General features: G+C 42.4%; 1 protein-coding gene across 2 annotated transcripts in view; it reads right to left on the reverse strand.

The window, feature by feature from the left end:
• Positions 1–3,108: 3,108 nt before the first annotated feature.
• Positions 3,109–12,952, reverse strand: part of PATL1 (PAT1 homolog 1, processing body mRNA decay factor) — a 33,659-nt gene continuing 23,815 nt past the window's right edge. For both annotated transcript variants that reach the window (XM_010385006.2, XM_030918439.1), the window contains exons 16-19: positions 9,554–9,709; positions 5,675–5,766; positions 5,434–5,583; positions 3,109–4,808 (exon numbers count right to left, since the gene is read on the reverse strand). In XM_010385006.2, coding sequence (XP_010383308.1) covers positions 4,787–4,808; positions 5,434–5,583; positions 5,675–5,766; positions 9,554–9,709 — 420 coding nt within the window. In that variant the 3' untranslated portion in view covers positions 3,109–4,786. The remainder of the gene's footprint in view (positions 4,809–5,433; positions 5,584–5,674; positions 5,767–9,553; positions 9,710–12,952) is intronic.

Raw genomic sequence — 12,952 nt, forward strand, 5'->3', positions numbered from 1 at the left:
GCCAGTGAGTGGCAGCCCCAAATTCTCACTAACATTATTTTAAAGTGTTTATTAACTCGGTAGGTTAAAAACATTTACTTTTTACTTCTCTGATTACCAGTGGGGGTGAGGTTCTTAATATTATTCACTTGTACTTTATTTTATGAATGATTATTCACAAAGTTGTACCTATTACCCATTAGGGTTAATTACCTATGTATTTATCAGGGTCTTCTTTTTCTTACACAGGATATTACTTGCATTAGTATCAGTTTTCAACTCTGTGCCTTATTCTTGTAGATTATTTTAGTGCATCACTTAATTTTTCTTGAAGTTAATATTGTCCTCATTAGTTACTCTGAGGTTTACAAACGGTTTTTTAAGAAATAATAATAAAAAAATTGTACATGGGTATTTTTTTGTTTTTTTTTTTGAGACGGAGTCTCGCTCTGTCACCCGGGCTGGAGTGCAGTGGTCGGATCTCAGCTCACTGCAAGCTCCGCCTCCCAGGTTTTCGCCATTCTCCTGCCTCAGCCTCCGGAGTAGCTGGGACTACAGGCGCCCGCCACCTCGCCCGGCTAGTTTTTTGTATTTTTTTAGTAGAGACGGGGTTTCACCGTGTTAGCCAGGATGGTCTCGATCTCCTGACCTCGCGATCCGCCTGTCTTGGCCTCCCAAAGTGCTGAGATTACAGGCTTGAGCCACCGCGCCCGGCCATGTACATGGGATTTTACTGTGTTGCCCAGAACCAGGCGTGGTGGCTCATGACTTTTAAAAGTCATTTGTGACCAGGCACGGTGGCTCATGCCTGTAATCCCAACACTTTGGGAAGCCAAGGCGGGAGAATCACTTGAACCCAGTAATTCAAGACCAGCCTGGGCAACAGAGTAAAGTCCCATGTACAAATTTTTCTTTTCTTTTTTTTTTGAGACTGAGATGGAGTTTCGCTCTTGTTCCCCAGGCTGGAATGCAATGGCACAATCTCAGCTCATTGCAACCTCCGCCTCCCGGGTTCAAGCGATTCTCCTGCCTCAGCCTCCCGAGTAGCTGGGATTATAGGCATGTGCCACTATGCCCAGCTAATTTTGTAATTTTAGGAGAGACGGGTTTTCACCATGTTGGCCAGGCTGGTCTCAAACTCCTGACTTCAGGTGATCTGCCTGCCTCGGCCTCCCAAAGTGCTGGGATTACAAGCATGAGCCACTGCACCTGGCCTCACATATGAGTTTTTTGTCTTGGCTTTACTACTAGCCAGCTGTGGCACCTTGGGCAAGTCACTGCTCTCTCAAGAGATCTGGCTTCCTCAAATTGTGAGGACTGAACTACATGATCTCTAGGAATTTCTTCACATCTGACTTTTGGAATCTAGTCTACTGTGACGGTAGGGGCATCCTTAGGCCAGTCCACTCTAACAAAGCAGGGCTATCTATTAACACCTTGTGTTGTTTCATGTTAAAAGGTGTGAATAAATCTTTTACTGGAAGATAATTTTATTCCCTTATAGCAATAATATGCTGTATGAGTCTCCTGCTCTGCTGCCCATTACCTGTGTTACCTCCGCAAGCTACTACTGAACCTCAAGGAACCCATCTCCTCATCAGGAAAAGGAAAAACAAAAACAAAAACAAAAAACACCTTTATGTAGGTAGGCACCTCATAATGTTAAATGATCTTCTGTCTCTTTATCATTTAAAACTTTGGAGGCTCACTCCTGTAATCCAGCATTTTGGGAGGCCAAGGCAGGAGAATCCCTTGAGCCAAGGGTTTGAGCCCAGCCTGGGCGATGTAGCAAGACCTCATCTCTACTAAAAATCAAAAAAATTAGCTGGGCATGATGGCACCCGCCTATAGTAGTCCCAGCTACTTAGGAGGCTGAGGTGGGAGAACTGCTCGAGCCTGGGAGGTAGAGGCTGCAGTGAGCCGTGATTGTGTCACTGCACTGTAACCTGGGTGACAGAGAAACTCATCTCAAAAAAAGAAAAAACCTTCAGGCTGTGTGCAGTGATTCACACCTGTACTCCCAGCATTTTGGGGGACCTAGGTGGGAGGATCACTTGAGCCCGGGAGTTTGAGACCAGCCTGGGCAACATAGGGAGATCTTGACTCTACAAAAAAGTATAAAAATTAGCCAGGTGTGGTGGTGCACACCTGTAGTCCCAGTTACTCAGGAGGCTGAGGCAGATCGCTGGAGCCTGGCAGATTGAGGCTGCTGTGAGTGGTGATTGTGCTACTGTGCCACTGCACTCCAGCCTGAGCAACAGAGACCCTGCCTTGAAAACAAAACCCCACTTTTTTTGCCCCTTTCTATGTGTTTGCTCAATCTTTTATCTTGAGCATTTTAGAGTAAAAATGATACTGAAGTCAGAAATAATAAAAATAAATTTACTATAAAGAATGACCAACCTTTTCCCATCTCCTTTGAAGAGATGAATTTTGAAATACAATATACTCAGAACTAAGTACATACTATCCATGAAGGCAGCTGAATGCCTCATTGGGCTACATGAGTCTCTTAAAGGGGGACAGATTCCTCAATGCCCAGAGATGGGCAGGATGGAGAAGACAAACTACAGTTTATCTACTACAATTTATAATTTCATCGTATAGTTAAAATGGGGGGAGGAGAAACTGAAAGCATCTTAGATTTTTTTTTTTTTTGTGGAGACGGAGTCTCGCTCTTTCGCCCGGGCTGGAGTGCAGTGGCCGGATCTCAGCTCACTGCAAGCTCGGCCTCCCAGGTTCCCGCCATTCTCCTGCCTCAGCCTCCCGAGTAGCTGGGACTACAGGCGCCCGCCACCTCGCCCGGCTAGTTTTTTGTATTTTTAGTAGAGACGGGGTTTCACCGTGTTAGCCAGGATGGTCTCGATCTCCTGACCTCGTGATCCGCCCGTCTCGGCCTCCCAAAGTGCTGGGATTACAGGCTTGAGCCACCGCGCCCGGCCAGCATCTTAGATATTTAAAGAAAAGTTACTATATAAAAATATTTGTCTTCTTCGCAACAAAATTAAAAAGGTAAAAATATAGGTAATAATATCTTTAATCCCCAACATCAAGTTGCCAGTCTATCTAAATATGCGAGAAACATAAAAATCATATTCTGAGGTAACAAAGTAGAAATGCAGGCACTCATTTTTAAGTATACAATTTGTTTTTATTTACAATACCCTATAAAAATGTAAATTTAGAAACTTTTATTTTCATTAATTAGAACAAAACAAAAAAGATAAAGCACAGTAAGGAAGAGATAATAATCAAGTATTCACTTGATTGGTTGTGAAGGGAAGGCAGGAAAGGCATGTAGTGGAAATGGTCAGTAGATAATGGTAGAGGGAAGCTAGGTAACGTCACTGGGGAACAGCTGGTGGAGCCTGGGGTTACAGCATGGAAAGAAATGGAGATGGAGAACAAGGACAGCTGGTTTTAACAGAGGATCTTACTGTTGTACAATACATGTATGTGCAAAATGTTTATTCTCTTTAAATATCATAACCTGCCCCCCCACCCCCCAACTACATTCGAAAAGTTAAGAACAGCAGAAAGATCAGGAAGGCCATGTAAAATTAATTCAGATTTAATTTTCTTCAGGGCTGTAATCACTAGGGATCAAAACTCCTTAGTCTGGTTGATTGCTGAATGGGAGAGGAGTAAGTGAGAAAGATCATGGCAGGCTGGCCCTGCAATTACTCAAACCCAGGCCCCTGGCTGCCTGGGCACGGGACTTGGGTGAGATGTAGTAAGGACAGCAGTTCTGCCCATGGTGTGGAGACTAAAAAGTAAGCAGGCCAAACTGAGCTTCCATGGTTACAGCTGGAAGTTTCTATTCATGACACCAAATAAAAGTAGGGAAGAAGGAAGCATGGCTTACTGAAGTAGTCTCGGGAAGACAGGGCAAGTGTGCAAAGAGCCACACTGCCAAAGCAGGCGACTAGTGAGGATCATCCTGGGTGACTTCGAATGCACTTGAGGGAAAGGCTCAAGTACACTGTAGTTGTAGCAGGAAAAAGACATAACCATGTGCTGTTTCCACTAAGGTGGACAGAAACTAAGGAAATAAAGGTGGGAAGAAGAAAAAGGACTTCTCAGCCTAGATTTGGGCATAAGCCAATTAAGAGTTCTGATTTTATTAAACGTGCTGCATACTCTTTATTTATGTTAAAACAAGTAGAACCCACCAAATTAATTACAAGATAGAACAGAAACAGATTAAAATACATCAGCTGGTTTGTGTTTAGAGGAAGTAATGAGACAACTAAATATTTTTCAATCTAAAATTCATTCTTTAAGGACCCTCTGAAGACCACATAAATACATGTATGGGGTGTGTGTGTGTGTCTGTGTGTATCTACGTGTGTGTGTATATCTTGATTTCTACTTAATTGGCTCTTCTATAGTCATATTAATATGGGGCAATGAAAAAACAACTTCAGTAGGATGAGGGAAGGAATCCTTTGGCAGGCTACAATCTACTCTGAGCTAGAGTAGTGATGGGATAAAGGGAGAGATTACACTTGTGTCTCTAGGGCAAAGAAAATGCAAAATTGAGAACTGAGTAAAAGTAGGACATGCAGAACTGTTAACACAGAAGGTAAAGGAGAAACCAGCAGAAGTATCACCCAGCCAAATTTCATAGAGCAGTGGGGAAATATCTGACATTTAGAGAGACAACCCCTGTAAACAGGAATCGATCCCACAAGACTTTGCTTTGGGGAAAAAGCTACCTTCCCTCCCTCATTAAAAACACTCCATTGGTGATGGCAGCAGTGCAGGTGGCAGCCAAAAGGAGGTACAGGACACATTTGGAGATCTTTTATCGTATCCCCTGAACTAGCCTAGGGGTACAAAGGAGAGAAAGGAAAATTGTATAAATGAGTTAAAACAAAAGGCAATCTTTCAATTATTACAATTACATCTTTGTAAGACTTCTCATAACAAAACACCCGAGATATTTCTCTACCCTTAGCATTTAGTCATCTTTTATGAAGGCCCTGTTCAGTGTTTTATATCTAACAGATACACAAATAGTTACTAAAAAATCAATCTCTTCCACCAAATTCAGTTTTATTCCCCCCTGCACCCCAATCATACCTTCTTTTTATTTATTTTTTTTTGAGACAGGGTCTCGCCCTGTCACCCAGGCTGTAGTTCAGTGGCACGATCTCAGCTCACTGCAATCTCTGCCTCCTGGGTTTAAATGATTTTCATACCTCAGCCTACTGAATAGCTGGGATTACAGGCATGCACCACCACACCTGGCTAATTTTTGTATTTTTTAGTAGACAGGGTTTCACCATTTTGGTCAGGCTGGTCTGGAACTCCTGGCCTCAAGTGATCCACCCTCCTGGGTGTCCTAAAGTGCTGGGATTACAGGTGTGAGCCACCGCACCCAGCCTCCCCACCATAACTTCTTAAGTCCCAGCTTTAGTGAGATGTGAAACTCTCCTGTTTCAAACTTACTGCAGTTTTGTCTCCAGCAAGTTCAGTTTCTGCTGGTCAACATAGCGAGAAAAGAGGGACACTAGGTTTGTAGGTATAGAGATTGGCTTGGCCAGGGCTGCTTGGGGAATTCGTAGAAGTTCTCGTGTTGCCATGAACATCACCTCCGTCCTGACAGGGAAGACCCATAATAATATTATGAGACAAAAATTTAAAAGATTACCTCAAATAACTTAAAATAAAAGAAACAGTCCACACTGACCACTGATTATTTTGCGTTGATTCTGTAGCAGGGTCTGAACTCTGTAGGTCTTCACCACGGCTCAGGAGGATAAGGAGCAGTGACAGGCCAAACTACGAGAGAAGACAGAGGGAATCAAACTCAACACTGCATCTAAACCCTCCACCACTGTTGAAGGGATCCTGGCATCAGATGGGGAACGGCTCTAAATCAAAATGACATCACCACTGTGCTTTTCTGTGAAACCAGACAAAGATCAGACAAGCATGAGTTGAAAGGCTATGTGTCTCTCCAGGTTTTATTCTCAGATAGCAGTGGCCAGGCGCAGCCAACAGAAACGGAAAGTCATGGTGTCCAACACGCCTCCCTGTTCCCCATGCTGAGGTTAAAAGATGGTTTTTCCTTGCCATGGATAATGCAGAATTTGACTTTTCTCCTATTTATGAGAACTGAAATAGGCTAAAAAGGAAAGTCAATGAAGACCAACTTTGATACAGAAATTAAAATCAGGAAAAAAAAAGAAAAAGCATTAAATACAGCAAGATATTTTGAATTAAGAAACAAGGTATAAACTGTAGGAAAATATACAAATAAGGACAACTGAAATAAACATGGTATAAAGGGAAACTTTTCATTAAAAAGCACATCTCTATCTGGAAATATAAAGTCTTAGAGAGAATGTTAATGAAAATCTAAAAAATGAGAAAGGGTAAACAGACGTATACACTATATCTATAATTAAAATTCAGAAACATGCTTTAGAGTATGAAATATATATAAAAATGGTCACGTGTGGTGGCTCATGCCTGTAATCCCAGCACTTTGGGAGGCCAAGGTGGGTGGATCACCTGACGTCAGGAGTTTGAGACTAGCCTGACCAAAATGGTGAAACCCCATCTCTACTAAAAAGAGAAAATTAGACAGGCATGGTGGCACATGCCTGTAATCCCAACTACTTGGGAGGCTGAGGCAGGAGAATTGCTCAAACCCGGAAAGTGGAGGTTGCAGTAAGCCACGATCGCACCATTGCACTCCAGCCTGGGCAACACGAGTGGAACTCCATCTTTTTAAAAAAAAAAAAAGTAATATATAAAAATGTGTCTTATTTAGTGGACAGTAAAATCAGGAAATGTAGTATTTGGGGTATAGGATAAAATTATGGGCCAGGCGCAGTGGCTCACGCATGTAATCCCAGCACTTTGGGAGGCCAAAGCGGGTGGATCAAGAGGCCAGGAGATTGAGATCATCCTGGCTAACACGGTGAAACCCCGTCTCTACTAAACAACACAAAAAATTAGCCGGGGGTGGTGGCGGGCGCCTGTAGTCCCAGCTACTCGGGAGGCAGGAGAATGGTGTGAACCCAGGAGGTGGGGTTTGCAGTGAGCTGATATCATGCCACTGCACTCCAGCCTGGGCGACAGAGGGAGACTCTGTCTCAAAAGAAAAAAAAAAAAAATGAACAGGGGACTGGGCATGGGCATGGTGGCTCATGCCTGTAGTCCCAGCACTTTGGGAGGTGAAGGCAGGACTACTTGAGTCCAGGAGTTCAAGACCAGCCAGAGCAACATAGTGAGACCCTGTTTTTGCAAAAAATACAAAAATCAATCAGAGGCTGGGTGTGGTGGCTCACAATTGTAATCCCAGCCCTTTGGGAGGCTGAGGCAGGCTCATGTGAAGTCAGGAGTTCCGGACCAGCCTGGCCAACATGGTGAAACTCCGTCTCTGCTAAAAATATAAACATTAGCCCGGTGTTGTGGCGGGCACCTGTAATCCCAGCTACTTGGGGGGCTGAGGCAGGAGAATCGCTTGAACCTGGGAGGCAGGGGTTGCAGTGAGCCAAGGTATCACCACTGCACTCTGGCCTGGGTGACAGAGCAGGGCTCTGTCTCAAAAAAAAAAAAAAAAAAAGTCAATTGGGCATGGTGGCACATGCTACTCAAGAGGCTGAGGTGGGAGGATCACTTTGAGTCCAGAAAGTTGAGGCTGCAATGAGCTGTGACTGTGCCACTGCACTGAAGCCTGGGTGACAGAGTGAGATCCTGTCTCAAAAAAGAAAATACAAATAGGGACAAGATCTAGGTTAAATATATGACTCATAGCTATAAATGGATCATAAAAGGAAGGCTGGCAGTACTGTGGGATTCCATCCCAACTTTCTTTTTTTTTTTTTTTGAGACGGAGTCTCGCTCTGTCGCCCAGGCTGGAGTGCAGTGGCCGGATCTCAGCTCACTGCAAGCTCCGCCTCCCGGGTTTACGCCATTCTCCTGCCTCAGCCTCCCAAGTAGCTGGGACTACAGGCACCCGCCAACTCGCCCGGCTAGTTTTTTGTATTTTTTAGTAGAGACGGGGTTTCGCCGTGTTAGCCAGGATGGTCTCGATCTCCTGACCTCGCGATCCACCCGTCTCGGCCTCCCAAAGTGCTGGGATTACAGGCTTGAGCCACCGCGCCCGGCCTCCATCCCAACTTTCTAAGCTCACTCATAAAGGATAGGTAACCTCACTTTTCCACAAAATTTCCCTTCATGGCCAGTTACAGTAGCTCATGCCTGTAATCCCAACACTTTGGAAGGCCGAGGAAGGCAGATAGAGACCAGCCTGGGCAACATGGCGAAACCCCACCTCTACAAAAAATACACATATTAGTTGGGCGTGGTGGCATGTGCCTGTGGTCCCATCTACTTGGAAGGCTGAGGTGGGAAGATGGCTTGAGCCCAGGAGGCAGAGGTTGCAGTGAGTCAAGATCTTGCCACTCTGGCCTGGGTGACAGAGCAGACACTGATTTAAAAAAAAAAAAAAAAAAAAAAAAAAAAATCCCTTTTCATGTTATTCTCAGAAAAAAAATACTACTGCCTTTACTAAAATTAAAACTAAGAGACCAAATAACCGAAAGACACATTCCTGATCACTCCAGAACCCCATTTAATATCCCCGGAGGCACTGTCACTTCTTCTGCCTCTGATATACTGCCCTTTAGTGTCATGCTTTGGCAGATTTTCAGGTGCAAAGGAGCAAGAGGCCTTGAGACCACTTTTTCACCTCTACTATACATAGAATGGCCCTTAATGAGTAACTACTATGTACCAGGTATTATATTGAAGCACTTACAACTGTTATCTCATTTAAGTACCAGGACAACTCTCTGAAGTCTACATCATCACCCCCATCTTATAGACCAGGAAACTGATTCAGCAATGTGATATCATCTGTCCAAGGTCACAAAGCTAGACAGTAGCAGGCAAGGACTAAAAATTCATATTCTTCACTTCATATTATACTTCCCCTAGGAATCTCTGAATCTTTAACCTGATGCAAATAAAGTATGAAATGGATGATTCTACTATGACAGAGACTGTTAAATGCCTACCTAATATGCCTTCCTACCCATTATCAGAACTCTTATGTGTCATGACAATGGCATAAACTAAAAGGTATTTTCCAGCCTTCTCTGCACTTAGGTGTGGCCATGTGACAATATCCTGGCTATTAACAGTAAGTAGAAGTTTTTGGTTAGAACTCCTGGAAAAAGTCTCAATAAGGAAGATGGACAGCTGGTCCACACCTTTTTGCCCTCCAAAATCCATCTGTCCTTCTTGATGTAAAGCTGAATCTTGAATTCCACAGCCATCTTGGACCATGAGGAATAATGAACTGGAAGCCACTGCTAAGAATGGCAGAGGAAAAAAAGTGAAAAAGCCTGGATCCCTGATGACTGTGGAGCTACTAAATGAAATTTATTTCACACCAGACACATAAAATCCTATTTTGTTGAAACCACTGTTATTTCTAGCCTCTGTTACTAGAAGCTTAATGTAACTCTTGACAGAAAGAAGCCATTATTTTAATCTATAATGCAAATTAAGACACTTCACAAAGTTCAAGGACTGAAGAGGGCAAGATTACCTTGTTCTGGAGCACAGCAGTGAGGTGAGGATTGGAGGGTGCTGGTGTAGCTGCACTTTGAGGTAGGTTCATTAGCTGTTGCAAAAGGCTGGTGATAGTCACTGATGGAAGATGATAGAGGAGGAGAGAGAAGGGACTCAGTAAGCATGGCAGCACCTACAAAAAATAAATAAAAGCATTATATCCTGGCATGTGTTACTTCAGTTACCCTCCATCACGGGCACGGATGGAAGGATGCTCATTTGCATATTCAACCACTTAAGGCACAAGTCTGGCAGATATGACTAGAGTCTTAACAAGGAATTCTAAGTTATCTACTGAGAACTTTTTCATCTCAATTTGCATTGAAAACACCACGACTTGTGTGAACCAAGGGTGTAAAAAAAAAATCACTCGCAAATACATACCGAGAGTTATGCTAAAACATCAATATTTTAACTCATTCCATAAATATTTTTAAACGCTTACACTGTGCCAGGCCCCATGGGCTAAAAACAAATGGCAAACAGGACACAGAACCTCAGGGATCTAAAGTACAGCAGAGAAGATATGGGTTAATTGGCAATTTCTTTTTTTTTTTTTTTTTTTTTTTTTTTTTTTTTGAGACGGAGTCTGGCTCTGTTGCCCAGGCTGGAGTGCAGTGGCGCAATCTCGGCTCACTGCAAGCTCCATCTCCCGGGTTCCCGCCATTCTCCTGCCTCAGCCTCCCGAGTAGCTGGGACTACAGGCGCCCGCCACCACGCCCGGCTAGTTTTTTGTATTTTTAGTAGAGACGGGGTTTCACCGTGTTAGCCAGGATGGTCTCGATCTCCTGACCTCGTGATCCGCCCGTCTCGGCCTCCCAAAGTGCTGGGATTACAGGCTTGAGCCACCGCGCCCGGCCTAATTGGCAATTTCAATATACTGTGAGAAGCACTCTAAGATAGGTTAAAGGCCAAGCAGAAGAGCACTTCAGGCCAGGAGTTCAAGACTAGTCTGGACAATGTAGTGAGACCTCATCTCTACAACAAATAAAAAAATTTCACCTGTAGTCCCCAGCTACTCAGTAGGCTGAGGTGGTAGGTTTGCTTGAGTCTAGGAGTTCAAGGTTACATTGAACTATGAATGAACCACCACATTCCAGCTTGGGTGACAGGGTGAGACCCACCCTGTCTCGAAGTGTTTTCAGATTTAATTGTATTTTCTCTTATTCTTATAAAAGCTCAGTGAGGAAGAAGAGAAATAATTAGCCAATTTTTATAGATTTTTAGAGAATCTATAAAGTGATGAGAAACTCAGTGTTTGGAGTTACACAGCCAGCAGCTAGAGCCAGAACCCAAGGCTGTTGAATTCCAGTCTTCTAGTCATTTATTTCTTTTGTCATGTAGCCAACTGGAAAGTTAAAATACAGAACTATTAATATAAATAACTAGGTTATAACACAACAAAGGAAATCAAGAGTGCTTCCAGACAATCAATGCCCACGGTATAAAGTGATGGTTGGTTTTACTTTAAATGGCACCCGCAAATGGGGAGTAAAATATTTTTTGTGGTCTACTACTATAAATAAAAAAAGCTTTTATTATGGTCATTTTAAAACATACACGAAAATATAAACAGCAGCATAATGACATTCATGTACTCATCACCCAATTTCAATGTCAACCAAATTATCAACATTTTGCCAATCTTATTAAATCCATATTCCTCCTGTATCATATAATTTCATCCCAAAATACACCAGTTTGTATTTCTAACAAAATCTCTCACAATATCATACCTAACAAACAATAATTTTTTTTCATAGAACATTTCTCAAGAAATAATTTTAAAATATCATCTAGTATCTGTTCCAAATTCAAATTCCCCCAAATGCCTTTAAAAATGTCTTTTAGCAGCTGAACTTTGTATTAGAACCATTATTGTGCTAATTATGGTTCAAACAAGATCCACACATTGCATTTGCCTGGTAAGGTTTTTAAAATCTCTCTAACAGGTCCTCTGCCACTGCCCCTTTTCTCTTGTTATTTAACTATTAAAGAAACTGGGTCATTTGTTCTGTAGCTTGAATTTGGCAAACTGCATGTTGGCAGTATCACTTAGCAGGTTCTGCTATCCTTTGTTTCCCTCCTAAACGGATAGTTAGAATAACAGGTTTATTTGATTCAGGTTCAGTAGGGTGTGGGAGGGACATGTGAGAAAATGTCATGGATAGAACTGTGTGTTTTCCATTGCATTATGTCAAGAAGAGCTAGGTATGGTGGCTCATGCCTGTAATCCCTTCATTTTAGGAAGCAGAGATGGGAAGACTGCTTGAGCCTAGGAGCTTGAGACAAGCCTGGAAACACAGGAAGACTCTGTTTCCTTTTTTTTTTTTTTTTAAAAAAAAAAAAAGCACAGTGCTTGGTTGTCCACTCTTAGAGGTGTTAAGAGTTCATCAATGGGTTCACGTGTTGCCAGGCTGCTCCAACCACTGTAAAGTTCCCCATCCACTTTTTACCTAATGCTTTTAGCAGCCAGTAATGAGTGCTGTCTAGATTAACTGCTTTTCCATTGAGGTTTACGAAAACAGTTATTTTCTAATTTTATCATTTCTTTTGTATTTATTAGCGAAAATTCTTCTACAAAGAAGAACTTTGTATTATCAACTGTCTGATTACCATGACATTTGGTTGTAATGGAAAGGTAGGATAAATGCTTTTCCTTTATTTACCAATTTTCTGAATAGTGAGTTGATGGTCTAGTAGTCTCCAAAGGAGATCAATATATGTTTAAACATTATTCACTCATTAAATATATTTGATATATTTCAATCTACTGCTGTAATTGTTCTTTCTGATGTAAATTATTCCACTTTTGGCCAATGTGAGTCCCTTGAAATTGGTCTGTATATTCTTTAGACAGGACCCTAGTAATCTATTCACTTCCTTGCTTTCTGGCACTACATATTCCAGGATATCTTGTACAGTTCATGATTCAGACCTAGAACCAGCTATTACTTCAAGAAAATGGTATTTAGAGATATGGTTTATTACTCCTTAAAACATACAGGTAAAAATCAGCCTTGGTATTTAGCCAAACTTTCCTCCCTAGCAAGTAAGCTCTACGAAAGCAGGCATTTTTGTACTCTTATCTTTTAGCACCTAGAACTAGGTGCTGTATTTCTAGGAGGTAAAATAGTGCCTGGCACATAGAAGCATTCAGCAAGTGTCTCCCAAACTTGTTTCCACAGAAGAGCTCTAGTGGGATTACAAGTGCCCATTACACTGCGTACAATTTACATGCTCTAAGGTAGCTGTTACTTTTTCAGTCTGGTCTTCTATTTTCTAGGATAAACCTCAAATACTGGAACTTTTCCCCAACTCATTTTTCATTTGTGGAATCTTTTTTTTTTTGAGTAGCTGGGACCACAGGCATACA

Source organism: Rhinopithecus roxellana, chromosome 15 (genome assembly GCF_007565055.1).
Source record: "Rhinopithecus roxellana isolate Shanxi Qingling chromosome 15, ASM756505v1, whole genome shotgun sequence".
Classification (NCBI taxonomy): Eukaryota; Metazoa; Chordata; class Mammalia; order Primates; family Cercopithecidae; genus Rhinopithecus; species Rhinopithecus roxellana.